At 42.3% G+C, this 24,957-nt stretch overlaps 1 protein-coding gene across 7 annotated transcripts in view; it reads left to right on the top strand.

The window, feature by feature from the left end:
- The window catches only part of CRPPA (CDP-L-ribitol pyrophosphorylase A), a 249,321-nt gene that overhangs the window by 111,358 nt on the left and 113,006 nt on the right, over positions 1-24,957 (top strand). For all 7 annotated transcript variants that reach the window (XR_473753.3, XR_473754.3, XR_008912541.1 and 4 more), the window contains exons 7-8: positions 2,575-2,664; positions 3,617-3,709. Coding sequence is in view for 4 of the 7 variants with exons in the window: in XM_007505429.3 (XP_007505491.1) it covers positions 2,575-2,664; positions 3,617-3,709 (183 nt within the window). In the remaining 3 variants the exon portion in view is untranslated. The remainder of the gene's footprint in view (positions 1-2,574; positions 2,665-3,616; positions 3,710-24,957) is intronic.

The raw sequence follows: 24,957 nt of genomic DNA on the forward strand, positions 1-24,957 counted from the left end.
TGGGGTGAGGATGGGGGATTCCTTGTAAAAGGCCTTTGGACTTTGGACCAAGGCCAATTGACCAGAGAGTTGGAAGGATTACACAGGGAGAAAGATTCAGCTTTGAACAGGTTGACTTTGGAGACAGTCAGCAAGCAGGTAAGAATGCAGAACTCGTAGTTGTGACTGGCACTCCGCATCCAGATGTTGGAGCCTAAAGCTGACCATTGTAGCTGTAAGAGGAAAAGATGGCATTTTGCAGGAAGAAGTGCAGTGACAGCAATGACAGTTACATAGCTAAAGAGTGGCCAAGGGAAGCGAGAGAAAGATCTAGAGCGGAAAGCAGAGGACGTGGCTGTTGGGGCAAAGCCTGTTTTAGAGGCTAGAGGGGAAGCTGGACTGCTTAAGGGGACAGAATGGAGCTGTCAGAGAGAGGGGAAAATTCTAAGAGAATCATCAGCCATGTCAGATAGTCAAGCAAGATATGGACTGAGAAAAGACTGTTGGAGGTGGCCATTGGGAGTTACAAATGGAGAGCTCGGTGAGAAGTGATTGGGACGAAAACCTGATGTTGGGCATTGAAGAGAGAGTGTGCCACGAGGAAAATAAGACAAGAAAAGAAGTCTTTGGAGGTGAGTTCAGTGGTTAGATAGCACTTAGGACCAAGATTTTCTTTCAGCAACTAAGATCTCATTGTATGCCAGGGTGCAAGGAGTTGGCAGCCTTTCTGGGTGGCAGGCTCCATCCCCATTGCTACATATGCTTGAGGGGGAGGGTGGGGCTGGTTGGCCCTGCCATGGAAGGTGCTGCTGTGTGAGGAATGGTAAGGGTGTGTGTGTGGAGGTTAGGGGGACACCTGGGAGGAGTGCTTCCTCAGACCTTCCCATCTTAGCTGCCGATCCATGAAAACCTGAGAGGAGAAGAAAGGTGGAGGACTGGAGGGAAACTGCTGCCAATTCTGTGCATGCTTCTTCAAACATCTCTTATGACCTCAGCAAAGTCAGCCCCCAAATTCCCTTTTCCAATACTGCCTCCCCCTCTCAGCAGCGCTTCCACCTGGAACAGCCTCTGGGAGCTCCGCTAAACGGGTTGAGCAGAATGGAGTGAAGGTCTTTGAAGAGAATGGGGTCAGCACGAAAGCTGGTCTGTTATTGCAGCTTTCCAGAACTACAGAAGAGTGACACCGAATGTCTTCTCCACTTATTTAGTGCCTCATTTCAAGTATCTGTGATTTCCCTGTCTTTGTCGCTCTGTCCTCACTCCTTATTGATGTAAGCAGACCTCAGCACCCAGTGAGCTGGTCTTAGAGGGTTGCCATGGCCCCCAAAGCCACCCCCTGTGGCCAGCCTGATCAGGAGCCTCCCTGAACTCAGTGAGGTTAGGATAGGATGTTAGAGGTAGTGCTAGGAGGATTCTCAGAGGCCATCTAGTCCTTTATTTTATAGAGGAGAAACTGAGGTCCAGGGATCACTGGCACTGATCCCTGATCCAATAAATAAGCATTTATTGAGTACGACTGTGTGGTATCAGGCCCTGAGAGAGGCTCTGGAAACCCAGACTTGAAATTCTGTCTGGCAGAATGAGTGAGGTTTGTAAGGATGACTCATCACCTCCCTTGTCCAAATGATGGAGGGGGACTTTCTGCTTTGCAGTGGGATTTGGGGAATGCCTTTCCGTTTCCAATACCAAAAAGGGCTGCTTGGCACCCCCGAATCCTGGGATGGTAGCTGGGATTCTCCCTTCGGAGCCGCTCCGTTAGAGGCTTGTTCTCCATGGGAGGCCAGTGCTGTGTGGGAAAGCTTCAGCAACCAGAGAAGAACGCAGTAGATGTGAGAGGTGGAGGCTTGGCTTGGCGCTTTCCGTCCCTCCATGTTGTACGTACACAGTGATTGGAAGAGTTTCCTCAGTAGAACATGAGCTCCTCGAGGACAGGAGCCACGATGTTCATCTTTCTTTGCATCCCTTGTGGTTGGCACACAGGAAGTGCCTTAGAAACGCCCACTGATTGATTGACAGATCTTTCAACAATCTCTCCCCTCACCCCCTGCTTAATGACCCTTAGCTGAGAATTCCTCTCATGGCCCTTGGATTCCTGTTTGGCCCTCTCTCATTGGATTAGGCACACAGGAGAATTGTAAATGAAACCCTAGTCCAAGTCCCTTAGAGTCCATGGGCAGACGAGTTCCCAGAACAAAGCCAAACATTCTTCCTCGACCTTTCCCCCCTCTCTGCCCTGCTCTGCTGCAGCCCCCAGCTTCCATGGACGCCACATGGAATTCTTGCATTCCTGAGCTGTTTTTGATCCTCAGGGATCTATCATTTGAACTTGTGCCTAGGAGAAGGGTTTGGGCAGTTTGAGATTCAAGGGCAGCCTGAATCCACCAGGGTCAGAAGCATGTGCCGGGACGCTTTCCAGGCGTTTCAAGGCCCAACCCCAAGGTCATAGCCCAGTTGCTATCCTCTGTCAGTATAAAGGTCGTTTCTGAAAGCCCTGGTGACCAGCAAGCTATGCATCTCATTGGGAAAGCTTCCATCCTCAGTCTCTATGCATGTGCCTGGATGTGTGTGCTGAAAATCCCTCTTTCCCTTGAACAGGTTAAAGGCACATCTGTAACTCTCTGTCCAAATGGCCAAGATCTTCAGAAAATCTGCCAGGGAGATTGCTATAATTTTATTTGCATAAATGTAAGTATTGAGTGAAAATGATTCAAAATATATGCCCATTTGGTAAAATAGAATGGGAGATCTCTCTCTCTCTCTCTCTCTCTCTCTCTCTCTCTCTCTCTCTCTCTGGCTGTCTTTCTGTCTATCCATCTATCTATCCATCTATCTATCTATCTATCTATCTATCTATCTATCTATCTATCTATCTATCAATCTATCCATCAATCTATCTCTCCATCTCTCCATATATCTATCCATCCATCTATCTCTCCATTTATCTATCTATCTATCTATCTATCTATCTGTCTGTCTGTCTGTCTGTCTCTATCTACCTGTCTGTCCATCTATCTGTCTGTCCATCTGTCTGTCTATCTAATCTATTTCCTTATCTTTCTATCCTCCTGTTTCTCTTTCTCTCTCGATCTCTCTATCTGCTTATATGTCTATATTCTTATTCTTTTTCCATGTATGTGCCTATATTATATATGTAAATACGTATGTACACACATAGAATATATCTACATATACATATAATATCTACATTATGTATATTTGCACACACTTACATCTACATATGTTTAGGACAGAAAAAAAGAGCATCGTTATGGTAGGGTAAATGTTCTTATTCCAATCTATTCATTCCGGTCTTTGGTGTTTGACTTGTCTTTTGAGTAAAGGGAAACTCTTAAGTTCACATAGATCTCTCCCCAGGGTGAGAAGCAGGTTGAATTTCTTTGGAAATTGGGGTTCCTGTTCAAGTTTAGTCATGTCTGAGTGTTGAGAGATCTGTTGGCTCATGTAGTTGAGTAACGAGCGAATGTTTTCCTATTTCTAATTCCTGAATCCAGCTGAGCTGATAAATACCTCTGGACATAATTTTAAAATGGTCCCATTAAATATTCCTACTTTTGATTAAACCTCACAATTAATCTCCTTCAATTCACTAAGAGTTTTGCTTGTTTTCTTTCCTTAGATGATGAGCTCTGATTTTCAAGAAACCACGAAGCTGCTGAATGAGCTGGAAAACATGGCCCCTTCCTCATTATATCCTGTTGCTGTTGTTTCGGTAGGAGAAGGGGGGTGTTTGGGGCTGGGGGGGGTCTCCACCCCCAATCAGATGTAGTTTGGTTTCCATGGAGCCTGTGCTTTGCCAAAGCAGGGATGGATCTGCTCAAGCTCTAGCATTGTGATCCCTTCACAAAGGTGTATTGGGTGATTGATGCTGGAGACAATTGACTCCAAGTAAGAAAAAGCCCCACCCCCAAGGAGATGCTCCTTCCCTTCCTCCACCAACCCCAGATGCTCCATATCTTTTTGGATTTTTAATCATCAATGACTTCAGCAATCTGTACCATTGCTGGATCTACAAAGATGCCCCAAACTAGCCATCACATGATTGACTCTTCCAAAGAGGTCACTTCAGTCAAACAGCTGATTAATTAAGAGAGACAATCCCAGGCTCCCCACCCCATCCCCCAAGACTGACTTGACCAGCTGTTTGGCATCCATAGACATGGCCTGAGTGAGCACATTGCCTACACAGCTGGATTCCATTAGGCCATAAATCTAGATGAAAAGTTGGGGAAGAATGTAATGAAAGGAAGCTTTATTAATAGGAGCTTTTTGAGCAGTCCAGAAGTGAGTGCTCCGAGGGACACTGCAGGTCATTGAGCCTCCCTCCCCCCCTCCCTTTACAAATGAGAGAGAGCAGGAGAAAGAGAGGAGAGGAGAGAGAAGAAACTGGGGAGAAGCAGGTGGTATGAGGTGATGCAAGGAGTAATGGATAGAGCTGGAATTTAAACCGGGGGCCTTAAGCCCTAAATTCTCCATCCTCTTCCCAGCCCCTTCTGAGCTCAGCTAAAGTGCCGTGAGGTCTTGTCTGGTTAATGTTGCTAATGCCTCCTCCCCCAAATCACCTTTTCCTCTATCTGTTGCCCAGATTATGACCTGTATTGGATGGGAAAACCAATGGCATTTGCCCATGAGTTTTGGGTCCAGATCAGCCCATGCTGAGGGACGGTAGGCTGGACCCACAGTTGGACAGGAGGGTGGGCTGGCTGGCCCTCAGGGAAAGCCCCTCCTGGGACCTCAGGTTTCTCCCTGAAATGAAGGCCTGTCTTTTAAACATGCAGTATGGTTTCGAGATGGAGAACACAGTATTTCCACAAAATGAAAAGCAAGATTATGCAGAAGGCTTGAGAGAGACGCATGGGGAGTGGGAGCAGATTCACCCGTGACCAGCGAGGAGCCATGGAGAGAGACCACTGGGAGAGGCAGGAGTTCTTTACTGGACAGGGGTGGGAAGAAGGTCTGGGGATTTGTTGGGCTCGGTAGGGCTAAGGATTTTTCAATATTCTTACTTTCTTTTGAAATCTTTTGTATTTTATTTTGTGCTTTTAAAAAGTATGATTCTGAGGAGTCCATTAGCTTCACCCCCCTGAGAGCCCAAGAAAGTCCAGGGTGCCAGTACAGGCTGAAAGCCCTCCAAGGACATAGATGATGGAAAGAGAAGAAGGGCTGCTTGGGTGGTGAGGGTGAGAGACGACAGGCAGACAGATGTCCCAAAGACTTGTTTGTTGTTGCTCATGTCAGGAAGGCCTTTAGCATGTTGGGAGGATGTCATGGGAAGACACAGACAAGAGTGGCCCAGGATGGGCAGGTGTGGCTGAGTTTGAGGGAACATCCAGATCAATAAGAGCGTAGCCCTAGCTGAGCCTTGCTTTCTCCTAAATAGACTGTACGCTCCTTGAGGGTAGGGACTATTGGATTTTTTTCTTTTCCTTTGCCTTTATATCACCACTGCCAGCGCTGTGTAACACTCTTGGTGATTCTGCAGTCCTTATTTTTGGTGGATCAGCCTTGCCCCAAAACAGAAGGATCAGGGAGCAGGGACCCGGGGATCGGTACCTGGAGAGAGCGTTCATGGAGAACTTGGAAGGAATCTGGTGTGTGCATGAATGCATTTGTTTGACCCACTGGGGAAAGCTTGGCTCTGCCAAGGATTACTGATATGAGCTCGGGCAAGTCCTTCCTCCTTTCCAAACCGCAGCTTCCTCCTCTAGAAAGTGGAAAGATTCGGTTGAGATACCAACTAATTTACCATCCAGCTCTAGACCTGGCATGCTGAGATACTGCTGAGTGGACACGCATACAGTTTGGGTTATCCCAATCTCTCTGTGTGGGAGGACCTTCCTATTCTCTCTGGCTGCTGGCATCCTCACCCCCAAATTACTTTGTATTCATATTGGATATTCTCTACATGTAAATAATAATACTCACATTAATGTTTGGAACAATCTTGGCCTATAGTAGTTCATTTGAACTTCATAGCAACAACAGAGAAGTAAAGACTATTATTATCACCATTTTGCAGATCTCAAGACTGAGTCTGAGATAGGTTTTAAGCGCCATATCCAGAGTCATACAGCCAGTAAATGTGTGAGACAGGATTAGAACTCAGGTCTTCCTTACTCCAAGTCCATCAGTGTACCCACTCTACCACCCTTGAAAGGATATAAGTTCCTTGAGGGAAGCCCTGTTTCCTTTCTAAAGTCTTTGTGTCTTCCAGCCCATCACAAAGCTGAGGGTAAGTCCTAGTCGGCCCCTCAGCCTAGAAAGGTCTTTGGACATCCTCGTGGGATACCTCCCATAGCTATGGCCAAGCCTTGCTCAGTTTCCAGCGGCCCAGCACATCTCTAGAAGGCTTTTCGGGCTCAGCCTCTCTCAAAGACCACTTACCAAACAGGGCTTTCTCTGGCGAGGGAGATGCACAGACAGAACTAGACAGGATCCCTCACTCAAGCGGTCTCTAGGCAGGTGGGGGAGAAAGGGCCACAGGCAGCTCTCCTGCCCCAGTGCAGAGACAAAGCCCTCTGGACATCCAGATGGACTTAAAAAGTCCTCAAGCACATCCCGTGGCCTTTGAGATGAAGGAGGGAAGCGACTTGAGGACCCCCCAGGTCTCAGCGGCCTTTCCATGTGCTTCCCCTTGGTGCTAAGGAGTCTGGAGAAAGCCCTGACCAGAGAGCCCTGACAGAGATTTCATGTGAGGCAGATGGTCAGAGGCAGGTAGAGCAATGCAGATATGGCATCCGCACCACTTACTGAGCTTACTTTTTTTTGTGAATGAATTCTGTACTCAAAATGGCACAGAGGGGGACACCGCTCACCTCCTTCCTCCCTCCTTCCCTTCCTTTCCCCCTTCCTTCCTTCCTTCCTTCCTTCCTTCCTTCCTTTCCTCCCTCCCTCCCTCCTTCCTTCCTTCCTTCCTTCCTTCCTTCCTTCTTTCCTTCCTTCCTTCCTTCCTTCCTTCCTTCCTTCCTTCCTTCCTTCCTTCCTTCCTTCCTTCCTTCCTTCCTTCCTTCCTTCCTTCCTTCCTTCCTTCCTTCCTTCCTTCCTTCCTTCCTTCCTTCCTTCCTTCCTTCCTTCCTTCCTTCCTTCCTTCCTTCCTTCCTTCCTTCCTTCCTTCCTTCCTTCCTTCCTTCCTTCCTTCCTTCCTTCCCTCCCTCCCTCCCTCCCTTCCTCCCTCCCTTCCTCCCTTCCTCCCTTCCTCCCTCCCTCCCTCCCTCCCTCCCTCCCTCCCTTCCTTCTTTCCTTCCTTCCTTCCTTCCTTCCTTCCTTCCTTCCTTCCTTCCTTCCTTCCTTCCTTCCTTCCTTCCTTCCTTCCTTCCTTCCTTCCTTCCTTCCTTCCTTCCTTCCTTCCTTCCTTCCTTCCTTCCTTCCTTCCTTCCTTCCTTCCTTCCTTCCTTCCTTCCTTCCTTCCTTCTCTTCCTTCCTTCCTTCCTTCCTTCCTTCCTTCCTTCCTTCCTTCCTTCCTTCCTTCCTTCCTTCCTCCCTCCCTTCCTTCCTCCCTCCCTTCCTCCCTTCCTCCCTTCCTCCCTCCCTCCCTCCCTTCCTTCTTTCCTTCCTTCCTTCCTTCCTTCCTTCCTTCCTTCCTTCCTTCCTTCCTTCCTTCCTTCCTTCCTTCCTTCCTTCCTTCCTTCCTTCCTTCCTTCCTTCCTTCCTTCCTTCCTTCCTTCCTTCCTTCCTTCCTTCCTTCCTTCCTTCCTTCCTTCCTTCCTTCCTTCCTTCCTTCCATCTTTCTGTATATCTGCCTCTGTCTATATATAAATACACACACACACACACACACAGATTTAAGCTCTCTTTGCTCCCTTGTGGGTGATCCAGATCAGACTTCTCTCTTTAGGAATGTTCCAAACAGCCTACAGTTTGCTGGCCTTAATGAAAAAGAGACAAAGAAGCCACCAGGGGCAGGAAGGTTGCCTTCCTCCTGTACCATTTCTTCTGGTACTTGTTTTTAGGCGGTGTGATAAGCGCTGGACATTTCCTGGCTAAGTGAACAGTACAAATAACCATGAAACAATTGAGGATTCTTTGCATCTGAGGCCCTGGCAAGAATTCTTTTGGAGCTGGAAGATACCGGCTGACAAAACAAGTCTTACCTGGGGTGTGGAGTGAGGAGAACTGACTGTTTGTACGTCTTCTACAAGCATGTACACTGAGCGTTACACGGCAAGTGACAGTTTGGCTTTTTTGATGCGTGATGGGAAAGGCCAGGGAAGGCCTGATCCAGGGATTGTTCGCAGCACCCTTGGGTGCTCGGTCGTTCTGTGACCTGTGGAAGGTCTGGGAGCTCCGTTCTCCTGCCGTACTTTTCCGGTGACTATCGTTGGATGAAATGCCTCTTTTGGGGAACGAGGATGACGGCCTGGAGTTGCACTTTTAGTCTTTCCCTTCCTTGAAGGAAAGCGGGAGCTTAGTGGTCATCACCATTGATTTTCTGATCAACGAATTAGTCTGCGGAATGACCAAAACCCAAACCTGCTATTAATGCAATGAGTCTACCAGGGCTTGGCGCAGCAAATCAGATGCTGTTGCAGGCCAAATAAAACACGTTCTGTGCACAGCAGGTTTGTGGGTTCTAAAGTAATTTATGTCTTCCTTCATCCAAACTCTTCCTAACTCTTGGCACGTTAGACGGGTCAGCGTGGTGCCGAGGATGCCACACTGGAGTCCAAAGGAAGTGGGTTCCAATCTTGCCTGTAATCTTTCCAAACTGCTGAGTGATCCTGGGCTGGATGTTTCCTTTTCCTGAGCTCCGGTTTCCTCATTTAGAAAGTGACGCGGCTTCTATGTGTGCTGGCTGCTTGGTGAAACAGTCTTCCTCGAGATAATGTGTGTAACTTGTAAAGCTCAGAAGTGCTGCTCGGAGGAGGCTGTTTTTGCAGGGACCCCTGATGTCATAACAGAGGCAAGTCAGTCTCAGCTGAGGGACAGCCTTTGCTTTTGGAGGCTGCTGCTTGCTCCGCAGTCAGCGGTAGTTTAGATGGAGCCGGGGGCCCGGAGAAGAATTTAGCTCAGAGTCTCCCAGACACACAGTAGGTTTCATGGGAGGAATTGAACCCAGGTCTTCTTCCCACCTGAGGTGACAGACTCATGATGTCTCCCTGATAAAACCAAATGATAATAGCATCGTCAACAATAATAACAACAAGGATAATGATTGTTTAAACGGCCATGTGTAAGAATTGTAGGTTGGGTTTAGTAGGGCTTTCTAAAGTAGAGGGTGACCCTTTCGGGATGAGGGGAGAAAATGGGGGAACTTCCGGTTGAATTCCTTTTTATTGTGACAACAACGATGCTCTACCCATATTTGACATTGAGCCATGCTTGACTCGTTTCTCTCCATTTGCCGGAGGATCGTGTACAATACGAGCTGCCCTGAGGAAGGGGGAAGCCTTGTTCAGCGTGGAGGAGGAACTGGTACTCGCTCCCTCCCTCTCTCATTCTTTTTCACTGTGTTGAGACCTTAAAATCACTAAATGCCCAGTTCAGATTGTGCTAAGTAGTTTTGAACTGAAGTAACCTTTACAAATGGCTGGCTGGCTTTAACGAGTCCAGCACAGAAATGCCCCCCCCAAATCCCCCCCCAACTCTCCCCCACCAGGGTAGGACTAATAATGCAGAAGCAAAAGGAACTGAAACTAGGCCAGATTCAACACTTCCTCTAGTACAACCGGCCACCAGCCACATTATGAGGAAAAAGAGCAATATCAACGATGGCCAATCAATACAGATTCATGAAGCACCCACTAGGTGCCAGGCACCGCGCTAAGCTCTGGAGATAAAAGAAGAGGCAAAAGACAATTCCTGCCCATGAGGACCTTGAAATCAAATGGGGGAGGCAGCATGGAAACCCAGCTGCCCAGAGCAGGTATAAGTGGTAGAAAGAAGAAAGAATTGGGAGAGGGAAGGCTCTGGAATTCAGAGGGCGTGGGGAGCCCTCCTGGGATTTTAGTTGGGACTTAAAAGAAGCCAGAAAGGTCAGTTAGAGCAGAAGAGGGAGAACTTCTAGGACTGGGGGACAGCCAGAGAAAATGCCCAGAATTGAGAGCTGGACTGTCTTGTCTGGGGACTGCACTGTATTGGAGAGTAGCTGTTGGGGGGACTAGAATACAGGAGGGGGCTAGCTTGTAAGTGGAGAGCATTTTGTATTTGTTCTCACAGGCAATGGGGAGCCACTGCAGTTTATTGAGAGAGAGGGTGTGCGTGTGTTGGTGGGGTGACTGGTCAGACCTGCGCTTTAGGAAAATCATGTTTGTGTCTGAATGGGGGATGGATCAGAGTAGGGGAGCCTGGAGGATGTCCGATCCACCAGCAGCCACCACAGGGGATCCAGATGTGAGGTGATGAGGGCCCACACAGGAGCAGGGACAGTGTCAGGGGAGAATCTAGAGATGCTGCAGAAATGAGATCAATAGACCTTGGAAGTAGCTTGGATAAGGGGGCGAGAGAGGGACAGTGAGGAGACCAAGATAACTCCTGGCAGATGAGCTTGAGAGCCTGGGAGGCTGGTGATGGCTTCTACAGTAATGGGGAAGGTGGGAGGGGGAGGGCTTAGGGGGAAGAGAAAGGATAACATTTTAGATATTATGAGCTTAAGATGTCTGCTGGATACCTCGTTTGAGATGTCCGAAAGGCATTTGGAGATGTGAGATGGACAGTCAGCAGAGAGACTGAGGCAGGAAAGAGAGATTTGAGAATCTCTAGACTAGAGAAAGTAGTAAGTCCATGGAGCTGATGTCAGAGAAGATAGAAGAAGAGGCTCCAGGCCAAACCCCTCTGAGGGATGCCTAAGTTTAGAGGGTGTGATCTGGAGGAGAGCCAGCAGAGGACATAGAAGCAACAGGCAGAAAGGTAGGAGGAGAGCCAGGAGAGAAGGGTCCCAAAATCCTCTAGAGGAGGAGAGAGTGAACAAGCCTTTCTGGAGAAAAGACCATTGGCTTTGGCAGCTCAGAGTTCATTAGTAACTTTGGAGAAGGCAGTTTCAGGGGACTGAGAAGGCTGTACGAGCTTATGTAGGAAGAGAGAATGTAAGGGAACCTGTCAAAGGGCTTTTCCCAGGAGTTTAACTACAGAGAGCAGAAGAGATAGAGGATGCGATTGTCAATATCAAACCTCGTCCTAAGAATTGCACCTTGAGATATTAGCCAGTGGCCAAAGGAAGCAAGACGCTTGGAAATGGAGCTTTTGTTGTGGAAAATTCTGGAGGTCATCAAAGACAGGTCTGTGTATTTAAGTTTGGAAATACAAGTTCCCCTCTTTAAAAAATGTCCCCAGGAGCTCCTGTGGGGTTGGAATACTTTTGTTGAAAACAGAAAAATGCAACACCTTCCACTTAGTCTATGAGAACAATTAATTGACATCAGGGAAGATGGAAACAGACTAACCACTTTGAACCATGAGCGGAAAGAATGTAACGGAAGAATGGGACTCCTGGAATGAAGTCAAACATTTCCTCATTTAGATTTCGGAATCTTTGTGAGGCAATTTTTTTTTCAGTTCTAACAGCTATTAAATCCAAGGATTGAAATGAATATTTGTTCTATCTCAGAATCAAAGCAGGGAAACATATTCCATCACATTGGTAAAAATCTCATTATTAATCATTTAACTTTGAACCAAATGTTTTTATATTATTTATTATATTATATATTTAATATTATTAGTGAAATTTGAAATTTATATCAATTATATTATGTTGAAAAATATTATTAAAGACATTTAAAAATTATGTTATATTGAAAAATGTAAAATATCTTATAGGAAGAATATGTTGCTAGAGAGGTTATGTGTATGTTCACATTGTTTAATTGGGCCTTGCACAGAGGCACAAACTGAAATCTCTGAAATTTAATTTGCCCCTTTGCAAGGAGATTTTGATTCCTGCTTGGAGGAGAACAGGAGTGCAGTTACAAAGTTGGATGCCCTGCTCTCCTTGGAGAGGGGCTGCTGAACTTGAATTCTTAATATCTGCCTCCCTAAATATTGCTAGTGTTAAAATTAATTGTGGTTGAGACTGAATTATATTAAATTAGGTGGTTGCCAGGGATTTAATTTCTAAATCCCAAAATGAATTACTAAGGTAAATGGAATTTATGGTAGTTTATTTACAATATTTACAATAGAAGGAAGATATTAAGGAATGAGAGAGAGAAAACTCTGGCTTTTTCTGATACTAGTTAGAATCTCTAAGCCCTAGCCAGGGGAAGAGAGTCTCAAGAAGATGGGCTTTACCTGGAGGCTTCACGCTTCCAGAAAGGTAGGGTCACTAAGTCAGCTTTTCACTCACCAAAAGTGACAGTCTAAATGAAGTCTGGGTATCTGTCTTCCCGTCGCTCCTGAAGGGTCTGTCTTCCCGTCGCTCCTCCAAGTCAGTGCCCGAATGTCCGAATGAATGTCTCCAAATCTGTCCTGAATCTCTGAATCTCCTCTTTTTAAAGACCTTTTTTCTATTTTGTCACCTTCCCTAATTTTTCATGTCTACCAATCACAGCAAATGTTTTTTTGTTTTCTTCAGGACTGCCCATTCTTTAGTTCTCACCTTCTCTGGTTAGATTATATCTTCTTGGGTTACTTAACACCTCTTTTGGTAAATTAACCTTTTGTAGTTACTTAACACCTTTTTGTGGTTAAAATGGGTATATCTACTTAAATACTTATCACCTTTTTGTGGATTACAATTCTAGCTTCACTATAAAGGAAGAGCTAAGTATCTTTGTTGTTACAATCAGGAGATAGCTAAATCCAATCTTCACACTAGACTAAGAGAAATTATTGCACCCCTAGTTTCAAGCTACTTTTCATCCTTAGAAGGGAAAGAAGGTCTTGAGCTTCTCTCTGAAGGCATGACTCCTTCCCCACCCTAAGTTGGTTTCACAAAATGCCATTATGAATAGGGAATTGTGACTAAAAAGAGTATTTATCCCAGAGGATGAAAAGCTGAAATCACAGAAGTAACACAGATTAGAATATGCCAGATGATACACAGAGTGAATGAGCTTTTCCATTTCATGTGAGATATCTGAGAAGGGATGAGAGAGAGAAAGAGGGGGGGGGGAAGGGGGAGAGAAAGTTTCTTTTTAAAGAATTTATTTTAAATGCTTACAAATCCAAACAAAATAAACATTTCCATATATAAAGAAAAAAGAAGAAACTACACAAATGTAATCACAGATCTCCTCTATGTTTAACTTACTTTTCTTCATCTTTATGTAAAAGATCTCATCCACTAGTGTCCCAACCCTTTTCCCATGCTCCTCACATCACAGAGGATATCATCATGGAGACCAACATGCTCATATACATTAGGTCTTCCATGCTTGATCTTTCTATTCATGTTCTGGAGGTGACATCCTCTATTTATTTTTCTTGTCCTAGTTCTTTTTTTTTTTAACCTTTACCTTCTGTCTTGGAGTCAATACTGTGTATTGGCTCCAAGGCAGAAGAGTGGTAAGGGCTAGGCAATGGGGATCAAATGACTTGCCCAGGGTCACCCAACTGGGAAGTGTCTGAGGCCAGAAAGGTCTGGCTCTCAATCTACTGAGCTACCCAGCTGGCCCCTCTTGTCCTAGTTCTGTGGCTGTGTATAATGTTCTCTTGGTTATACTCATTTCACTGTTCATTATCATGTACAACTCTTTCTAGGTTTAAAAACAATCAGTTTGTTTATTATTTCTTATGGCACAATAGTAATCTATAACAATCACAACTTGCTTAGCCATTCCCTGTTTTATGGTTATTCCCCCCCCCTCAATTTCCAATTCTTTGTCACCACAGAGTTGCTATAAATATTTTTGGACCATGTGTGTCCTTTTCCTCTTTCCCTAATCTCTTTGGGAAACAGATCCAGCAATGGTATTGCTAGGTCTTAAGGAATACGTAGTTTTATTACTGTCCAGGTATAATTCCAAATCGCTCCCCAAAATAGTTGATTCAGTTTACAGATCCACTAACCTTGTTCCTCCTTTTCCACCTTCACTCCAACATTTGTCATTTTGCCCTTTTGTCATTAACCAGTCTCTTGGGTGTGATGTGATATCTCAGTGTTGTCTTGGTTTGCATTTCTCTAATGAGAAATCTGGAGCATTTCTTTATATCCTTATATATAACTTTGATTTGTTCTTTCAAGGGGAATTACCCTAAAATTTCTGGGGAAAGAAGTGGAAATCAGGGACGTGTTGAGACACTCAACTTCTTATTGTGTCTCCTCCCTCTCCAAATCTTTTTTCGTTCTCAGGAGTTTTTCTGTAAGGAAAGAAGGGAACTAACTCTGCTTGTTCTTTCCCAGGGCTGAAGGCAAGAAGATGGTACCTCCTGTCCCCAGTTCTTTTTTTTGTTTTAGCTCTGCCTTTTGTGTGGGCACACAGGGTTGAGCAATCTTTCTTAATAAGGAGAATCTTATGGAAATGTGCCAGGCTCCTATGCTAAGTTACAATTCTTTATTTCATCTTTCTGGGTTTTTTTCTGGTACTCTCTGATTTTATGCATATTTTGTAGTATAAATATCAGATCAAAACAACCCCGAATATATGTGCACGTGCTTGTGTGTGTGCGTGTAGAGGGGTGCATGCTGAAACATTTTTACTGATGGGATATATATTAATCTCTTTTTGTTATAAATAGAAATGAGCTGCAGAAAGAGAAATTACTTGTACAAATGGACGATGTAGTATGTTTTGTTTAGGCATAGAAGACCAAATACAGAAGCTTCAAGGAATATTGACTTTTTTTTAAATAAGGGAAGAATTTTAAAACATGATTTAAGGCAAAATGGTATGATGAAAATGTGTTTGGCTTGGTTAGGCAAAATGTAGCCTTTGGGCCCTCCTCCAACTGACAAAAAGTTTTTTGAGAAGCATGACTGCAAGCGTGACATGGTTCATGGACCACTTTATTATTAACTGTAATCAGGGTGTACCGTAGAGAGGTACTAACCAAAGGTAATTACCACTGACATAGAGCTGCCAATGCATGTGAGAGAGGAAAATGCTCCTTTTGGTGATTGATGTTGTGCTGAATTATGCCATCTTGTGATATTATGAGGCTTCCATGTTGAAATCTGTGATTATTCATTCAGCCTAAGAAATCATGTAGGATAAACTAACGAGATGAAAGATGCCTCTGATTCATACTACATCTTACATTTGGGAGATCAGTCAGTTAATACATAAGTACATGCTTGTGCTCATGAACAATGAATTGATTTTTTTAATTGACTAATAATGAGTGTGGACTAGGTAACACTTGGAAATTATGTCTGGCTTTTAACTCCTCCAAATGGCTCCTTGACCCAAATGCCCATCTCTCCAACACAAGTATTTTCTTGATAATGCTTTGTCATTGTAGATCTTCAAAGGTTAGAGAAAAAGTATATACTAGATGAACACTGTCTCCATTGATGACTATGCTCAAGAAGTGGTTGTGTTGCTTTGGGGATGTTGTTAGAACTTGAAGATGTAAATATTGTATTTGGGTCTTAAAAAGAGATTTGAAAAAAAAGTTCCTTTATACACACAAGTCTTAAAACATAAGGCAGATTAATTTGAGGGTATGATCAAATGCTGGAAGTGGTCTAAGAGATTAACTATAGTTAAATCACTTCTTTTTACAGATGATAAAATTGAGGTCCAAAGAAATGAAGTGACTAGCTTGAGATCATATAGGTAGTGTCAGAAGTAGGATTGGAATCTAGGTCTTTAGATATCAGGGCCAGTTCCTTTGAAAAGGAAAAAAAAAGAGCTCCCATTTTATTAATTCAGTGTTTTTTATTTGTTCTTATTTTTTGTTAGTCACTTCTTTAACTTACATTCTCAGGCTTAATTTACTTTTTTTGAAAATGTCGATTTCCATTTTTTTAGTGGCATGTCCAAACATTGATTGACTCTTTGTTTTGTTGATAAATATGTTTAGAGGTATAAAATTGAAAGGACTTCTTTGTTAAATCTAATAAATTTCAAAAATATGTTTATCTCAATGTTTCCAATTGTATTGAGAAAATTATCAAGTTTTTCAATGATTTTTAAAAATATCAGTTCTTCGGGATTGTTAGTCTTTCATTATTTTTTAATTCTTCCTTAAGTGGTCCTTTGTGGAATATAATTTTTATTTCATTGTCATCTCTAAAGGATATGTGTAGTAGGTCTTTTCTTTCACTTTGGCTTTTGAAGTTTTTATATCTTAATACATATTCAACTTTTGTAATGTTGCCATGTGATACTAAAAAATTTGTGTATCCTTTTACATTTCCATTTGGTAATCATCAGTGATCTAACATGTTTACATTTTTTGGAATGGAATAAAAATTCCATTCATATCCATACTGTCTTTCTTGATATTTTTTAAACCCTTATGTTCCATCTTAGAATCAATACTGTGTATTGGTTTGAAGGCAAAAGAATGGTAAGGGATAGGCAATGGGGATTAAGTGACTTGCCCAGGGTCACACAGCCAGGACGTGTCTGAAGCCAGATTTGAACCTAGGACCTTCCATCTGTAGTCTTGGTTCCCAATCTATTGTGCTATCCAGCTGCCCCCCCTTGCTTATTTTTTAAAATTAAATTTGTCTAAGTCTGATAGAAACACATTGAAGTCTCCTAATATTCATGTAATTCATTTTACTTAAAAAAGATAATATGCCATGCCATTTGATACATATATGTTAAGTATTGATATTTAATTCATTGTCTATAGCAGTTTCCCTGTTTGTATTTCTTATTTAGGTCTAATACTATTGTTGCCTTGTCTGAAATCATAATTGCTATTTCTACTTCTTTTGTGTTCAGTTTAAGCATAATACATATTGCTCCAGACTCTTATTTTAATCCCTTGTGAGTCTTCATGTCAAAAAATCATGTCAGGATGCATTTATTAAAAACTTACTTGCCTGTGCTAACCAGTGTTTTAAGTGTGTTTTGTTAAAACCAACTTTTTGTTTGATTCTGCTTTCCTTTCCAATCTATTATGCTCTTCCATTTTATGGGTGGATTCATCCCATTCATATTGACAGTAATTAATTTTTGGTTTTTATCTCTCCTGTTTTCTTTATTTTTTCTTCTCTTTGCTCCATCCCCACTTCCATCTTTACAAAGAAGAGAGGAGTGAGAGCAAGTGATCCCAGCACTAGTGATTGTGCTTTACACAATCTACTCTGCTTGCCTTTTTCTTTTCTTTCTTTCCCTTATCCACAGTCCAAGCATAAGTTATCTTTTTTTTTTCCTTCTAAACCTCATCTCATGATTTGTTTTCTCATGGTGGAATTTGTTTTGCTTTTGACTAATCCTTTCCAAATCTATTTTCCGTCTTCCTCCTTTTAATAGTTCTCCTTGTTTCCCTGCTGACTCGGGTGTATTTCTATACCAAACTTGTGTGTATGTGCATGTGTGTCTGTGTTCTGCCTCAGGTAAAATATAAATTAAAAGGGCACACACATGATCCCCCTATATTTCTCTCATTGTTTTTGTTTTTCACCATTTAATCTTGTGCTATTGTGGGACAGAGATGGGTAACACTGCTCCCTTTCACTCTACCATCTTTGTTATGACTCCTTCCATTGTATTTTCTTTCTTCTCGTCCTGTGTTACTGACAACACTGACAGAATGATTAATGACTTTCTGGAACCTAAAATTTCAAATCTTAAACTTTGAGGCCCAGAAGTGGCATGGACATTCATATAAACTCCAGAGGATCAGAAGGTACTCTCTGTGTTTAGTTTGTTCCTCATCCTCCTTGAGCAAGATGAGAGGAGTCACTAATAAGTGTGTGACCAAGGAGGGTAGAAGGAATCATGGAATCTTAGTATTGGAAGATATGTTAGTGGTGGCCCAACACACACATACCTGATGAAGGACGAAGAATCCTCTCTCTAACCTATCTAATAATGGTCATACTTTCTCTGCTGGGGATCCTTTATTCCTCATTCCTTCCCTGAACCCAGTCCTTCCCACCCTTGGATAGATCTCTATATGCTTGGCATACAGTAGTTGCGTAACAATTGTTTGTTGTTTGACTAATTAGCAAGCTTATCTTTGCATCAACTTTTTGTTCCCTTTTCTGCAGTGTCTGTCCCTTGATTCTAGATATGCCCACTGGGAACAAATAGAAATTGTGTGCATTTTCCTCATGGGGTAGCCCTTCATGCCCCTCTCTAGGATAAACACCCTCAGTTCCTTTGGCTGACTTTCACATGGCTTGGTCTCAGTCAAACATCTTCACCATCTTGACTACTCTGTGTCAGATCCTCTCTTATCAATGCCCTTCCCAAAATATGGCATCCATAATGAATCCCACTCCAGTGTAAGCCAGGGGTGAAATGCACTCTTTCTACCTTTTCTGCTCTTACATTAACAAGAGGTTTTCCATTCCAAAAGAAAACTGGGAATATTAGATTCATCAATTCCTGGCTCTCATAATTACTGCCTGTAGCAGAACCAAGCATCCCACTTGAATGTTTTAAGGAAAAAATTATTGTAAATTACCATTTTATCCTTGCAAAGAATCAGAATATATTTCAAGAGAGTATGGGTTAGTAATGGAATGTGTTTTGATCATTATGTGCATTTTAAAATCATGCAGTGGTATTTCTATTTATACATAGTTTTATATGCAAGTTTTAAAGTTATATTTTGCTATTAAAGAGCTTAATCTTTTTAAGATGGTGGCAGATATAGGGCCTCCAGACTGCATTTATTATGAGATGCAGGATGCAAATCTGAACTCCTAAGGATGCCAAGGTGCCATCTTTGGGTGATTCCTCAAACTTGTGGGCACATGACCTGAAACTATGAAGATCTTCTGCCAATTTGAAAGCTCTGTCTATGTCAGCTATGATATTTTTGAAGAGTCTCTTATATCTGTTCCATCAGATACCTATGCCCAGAATGCTCTTGGTCTTCATGACTGCCTTTCAGAAGTCCCTGTGTAGCATCCCTAGCTATCTCCACCACTCTCACCTTGCATCAGAATGTAATTTCTTTCTCTTTTAATTTTCTTTGGGACTTTTTTCTTTGAATCTAGACATAACTCTTCACTGTATAGTATCTTTGCTAATAGAATATATGCTCCTGAGGACAGGGACTAAGTCATTTTCTTCTTTGTGCTCCCAGACATTGAATAGCCTCCTGGTAGAGATTTGTTAACATGCAAATGGACATTCCCATAGAAAGTACCAAGTGAATTCATGATGTTTGTTGCTTCTATCATGATATTATGTGTTTGGATGGACAAGTTTGTTTTTTTTAATATCTGTGTCTGGATTTGGTGTTGTCATTGCCTATTTATTTTCAGTCATGTCCAACTCTTCTGTCCCCATTTGGAGTTTTCTTGGCATAGATCCTGGAGTGGTTTGCCATTTCCTTCTCCAGCTCATTTTTCAGATGAAGAACTCAGGTCAGCAGACTGAAGTGACTTGACCAGGGTCACATAGGTGGTAAGTGTCTGAGGCAAGATTTGAACTCACAGAGATGAGTCTTTCTGACTCCAGACTTGGGAGTTCTATCCACTGTGCCACCTAAGTGACCCTGTGGGGTTAGTGAATACTAATTGATACTCATCTAGACCCAGACAATATAGAAAGCCAATAACAGGCTGGATTGCCTTCAGGAAATGGCAATGCTCCTTTAATGACCCAACCTTCTCCATGAGCCTAAGTATAACATTTTTCCTCCAGTGCCAATGTCTAACAGTTGAAAATGAATATCTCATGTGAGCAAGCTGGAGCATTTAACCACGGAGAGACTGGCTCCAGAAAAGCACAGGAGTAAGAGATGTTGTCAGGGAACCAGATAATTAAAAAAGAAGCTGGGTTTCTAATTTGGTTAGGATGTGATCTTTTCTGTCAACCAGTCAGCTCATGTTTATACGCACCTACTATGTACAGGTACTGTGTTGTGCCCTGGGAAAACACAGACAAGAGACAGGCCTTTCCCTCTAGTTTACAAACCCATAGGTGGGACAACAAGCAAATAACACATACACAAGCAAGATATAGAAAAGACAAATCTAGGTTACGTGCTCATTTGGAGCTTATCTTGGTACAAGCTGTGTGATGTTTGGCCAAACTTATTTTCTTCCATATTTCTGTACAGTTTTGCTCAATAGTTTTTCTTTTTAATCAAATAGTCCTTTTGCCAATTTTTAGGATTTTTGTGTTTATCAGACATTAGGTTACTGGATTCATTTGCTTCTGCATGTACATAAAACTGAGCAGGTCTATGGTTTGGAGAAGAGTTTGTGACCAGACAGTGATAGAATGGATCACAGGAGGCAGAACTGATCAATCTGATTCCATAAAATTAAAAAAGATTTTGCAAAATTGAAAATCCAGTAATTCCAAGATTAAAAGAAAAGCAATCCATAATTGAGAAGTCTGTTCATGAAGTTTCCCTGTTAAGAGTCTAATTTCTAAGATATCTGAGGATCTGATTTACATTTAGAAGAGTAAGAGCCATTCCCAAATTGATAAGAACAATTTATGCTATAATGCCCATGTGATAAAAATCAATAAATTTAAAGACTTATACATTGATGAAGAATGAAATGAGCAAGAGCAGGGGAATAATTTATACAACCACAACACTGGGGAGATAATCTAATCAACTTTGAACTCTGTAAGACTGTGATCAGTGCAATGGGCTGCCATGATTCTGGAGGACTGACGATGAAACATGCTAGCCATTCCACTGAGGTGATGGGTTTAGGGGGCAGCAAACACACAATAAGTGTGGGAATTTGTTTTACTTGACTATGAAGAATTGCTACAAGGAATTTCTTTCTTTTCTTCAATAAGGTAGGAATTAGGAAAGAAAATAGATTTCTGTTCATTAAAAAAAAATAATTACGCCCTCCTCCAAAGAATAGTTATTGGCTGATCCCATGAAGGCCATTTCTGATGTGCTTTTTGGCATTGGTTCCTGATGGGTTGGCCATTAGAACTAGTGCTATCCAGTGACAAGACATGTCAACCACTCACCCGGTCCTGTCTGATCTTCTGGTTATTGATTTTATCTCTTGTTATACCCTCTTGCACATTGAATTTGGAGGTTTTGCTTGTGTCTTTGGGGTTGTATCAGATAGTTGAGGTCCGGCCATCCAACATGAAGCTGGCTTTGCCTGTCTGTACTACACTACCATATCAAGCAAAGGACCTTTCATGGCTTTTGCCATTTGTAGTTCAGCACCCAGCCAGCGCCATTTCTCTCTAATGACTTTGCTTCATTAATGGGCCCCTGAGTGGGACTGAACAGATAAATTAGGCAGGGAGAAGCAGAAAGTTATGTTCAGAAATAACTCATTTGCTGGAGATTCATTTTGTGTGTAAATAAATTCAGAAGCAAAGCTTCCCTAGAGCTGCTTTTTAAAAAATGCAAATGGACCTCATCCTGCTTGACTTTAATCAGGCAATCAGATCAATTCCTAGCACAGAGGGAATGGAAGTTTTAATTGGGTTGAGAACAGTTTGGAGTAGAAAAAGAAGAGGAAAGGAAAGGGGTCAGAGGAGCTGATCTCTAAACCTCCCTCCCCCATCAAAAATCCTTTTACCCTTTGTGGGTCAAGGTACTTTGGACTTCCAGAGAATCCCTTCTGAGAGGAGGAGGCAGGGGGCCACAGAGTGATAAAGACAAAACTTTGCCTATTTTTCAAGTTTCTCTGGTGGGAATTGAGAAGTCATATCTCAAGAGGCCTTGATGGCAACATTAAAATCCTTGGTTGATTGGCTAAAAATCTCATCTTCCCTTCCTTTGACCCAGCTGCTCTGGTCATGATGCCCATATTGTAGTCCTCCAAGACAGGGTATGCCCTCTTTCACCCTTTTCTACTGGGGATGGAGGAGAGTTGGAAAGCTTAGGAAGAGAAGAGAAAAAGAGAGAAGTAAGAGTGTGGGCAGAAAGGGGGACCAATAGCTTCTCCCCTCTCCTTCCTCTTTTCTCATTCTCCCTCGACTATTTGAGTGGAATGTTAGGATTTGGAGGCTTTTTCATTTAGAGCATAAAGGACCCATTTCTGAACCACGAAGACCTTGTTTCTGCCTCTGCCACATACTGGCTAGGTGACTGGGCAATTCTCTAACCCCTCAGTGTCCTAGGCTGTAAATAACAGATGGTGCCAGACTGCACTGGTAGAGAGAGTTCCCTCACCCAAGAAGTCCTGATACTTATCTATTGAATAGGTCTTGTTCCTATTTATCCTTTAGTACCCCTGGGCATGCTGAGTATACTCCATAGTCCTGTTGACAAAGTATTTCACGGGTGTTTGCTCTTCCCCTTCAAGTACATTCTGGGCTCCCTGTGAGGCCAATAATAGCTACCAAATTTCTTTGGTATCACGTAGAGTACAGCAAGAGCTATAGTCAGTGAGAGGTGGGTTGATGAGACTCAGTATTTGTAAAGGACTTTAACCATTTTGTAAATGACTTTATTTTTTAAAATGTATAAACAAACTTGAATTAATTATGGCTGACCTGGTCCTGTGATGGATCCAGATCAATCAATTAATTATTAAGCACCTACTATGTGCCAGTCACTATACTAATCAGGGGGGAGTACAGAAACAAAAATTAGATACTCACCCTCAAGGAGCTTATAGTTAATAAGGAGATACAATACACACAAAGAAATATATACAAAATATGTTTGAGGCACATTCAAGTTAATTATGGTGATGCACTCGCCTTTGGGCAGTGTAGTCAATAAAAGCCACCTGTGGAAGTTGGTATTTGGACTGAGCTTTGGAAGGATTTGGGGTGTTTTAGGAGAGAAAGTGTTCCAGATCTAGGGGATAGTGAAGACAGAAACATGGAGCTAGTTGATAATGGAGTGTTGTGTGGGACACTTGGCAAGTGTATGGAGAATGGTTTTCATTGGGAAGAGACTTGGGACAGGGAGTCTGATTAAAGAAGATTGCAGTAGTTCAACTGAGAGGCAATGAGAGCCTGAATGAAGCTGATGATAGCTGTGTGAGTGGAGAGAAGCGGATGGATAAAAGAGATTTGGAGACAGAAACTTGGAATCTGATTGAATTGGGGGAGTCAGAAATTGAATTTGAGAAGAAAAAATGACTCTGCGATTATTGGTTTGCCCTCCACAGAAATGGAGAAATTTAGAAGTAGAGCTGGTTTGTGGGAAGGAAAAAGGGGGTTGTTACCCATGTGACATACAGATGAAAAGGTCTAATAGGTCTTTTGTAATGTGATACTGAAGAACTCTGAGGAGTACCTCGGACTGGCTTTATAGATCTTAATTTCTTGTGAATAGAAATTATAATTAAATTCATGAGAGTTGAGATGACTGAAAGTAAGAGGAGAGAAAGAGAAGAGCAGCTGGAGAGAGCCCTGAAGAACATTTCCAGCTAGGAGACATAGGAGAATGCCTCCTATGCAGTAAAGAGATTGAGAAAGAGTAGGCAGATGGCTAGGAGAAAAGAACCAAGAGAGAACAATGTTAGTAAAAACCCAGGAAGGAGAGAGCAACCAGGCAAAGGTCATTCATGGTGGCGAAAGCTACAGAGAAGTCAAGAAGATTGAGGATTGAGAAAGGGTCAGTGGATATGGCAGATACACGATAACTTTAGAGAAAATGGTTTCAGGTGAGTGGTGAAGTTGGAAGCCATATTGAAGATGGCTGAGCAGGAACAGAAGGGGATGTAGAGACAATAAATATTAGTGGCTTTTCCTGAGAATTTGACTTGGGGAAGAAGAGAAAACTACCTTGAAGAGGAATGGGAAGGTTCAAATGAGAGATTTTTAAGGAAAAGAAAGATACATTTATTGCAAGGAAGGAGCCATAATTTAGGGAGACCCTGAGTAGAGAGGAATGATTGTGGGAAGCAATCTATTGGATGAAACTCAAGGGATTTCGATCAGGGGTGACAGGAAATAGGAAATGGTGGAACCTGAGTGTGACATGATTTGGGCCACTAGACTACATTAGGCCAAATTGACCATCAAGGCAAAATTAAGACTGATCTTCTGGTGTAGTGGTGGAGGCATTAGAGTGGGGAAGAATTTTCTTTTTCACTTAAAGATTTTATTCTGATTTTATTAACTTCTTCATAGCTCTTGAACTTGTATTTATGCCTTTTGACTGAGTTGTTAAGAAGTTGCTAATCCTGTGAAATTTTAAAAAATCAGCAATATTAGAAATGTTTGATTCTGTGCTGTTTTATGGTGTTTTCTTTTCTTTTCTTTTTTTAAATATTTTATTTGATCATTTCCAAGCATTATTCATTAAAGACATAGATTATGGTGTTTTCTTGCCGAACTCCTGCTGTCAAGTCTTGCTCAACTCCTGAGGCTGCTGCAGTTGAAGAGGCTGGATAAAATGATGAAAGGCATTCTATGAATTCTATGAATCTGGACCAAAACAGCTTCTTTCTGGCCCCATTCTGATCTTGGGCATGTTTCTCAGCCCTTTGTGCTTTCTGGCACGCCTCAACCATGGCTCCTCCCTTAGTAACCTTTTCTTTTCCTCCTTTAAAAATTCTACATTAACAAAAGGAGTTAAAGCAGAAAATAACATTTTTAAAATGGGCAGAAAATGATGGCATTTAAAGTATAAACAGGAAAATGAGGGGATTTTTCCATTATTGTAAACAAATGAGGAATATTTAATTTTGGATTAATGCCAAGGACATTAATCTTTTAAATTTTGCAGTTAATGCCTTGCAAATGTTGACATACATGAGGAGTTCTTAACCTTTTCTGAATATTGGGCCCCTTCTCAGAATCCTGTTCTTAAATGCATAAATAGATGGGATTGCAAACACACTGAAATACAATTACTAAAATATTTTTTAAAAATCCAGAACTGGACCCCAGGTTAAATTTTCACGACTTAGATGCTCTGCTGATAACCTTAGTAATAAATTAACGTAATTGCTTGTTGGCAATAAGCACATTTTCAGATGTAGAAACTTGCATTTTTTCATAGGTGACACTGTTGTTCCCATATAGAAAAACTTTGCCATGAACCAAATGA

The sequence above is a fragment of the Monodelphis domestica genome, chromosome 5, assembly GCF_027887165.1.
Source record: "Monodelphis domestica isolate mMonDom1 chromosome 5, mMonDom1.pri, whole genome shotgun sequence".
NCBI classification, from domain to species: Eukaryota; Metazoa; Chordata; class Mammalia; order Didelphimorphia; family Didelphidae; genus Monodelphis; species Monodelphis domestica.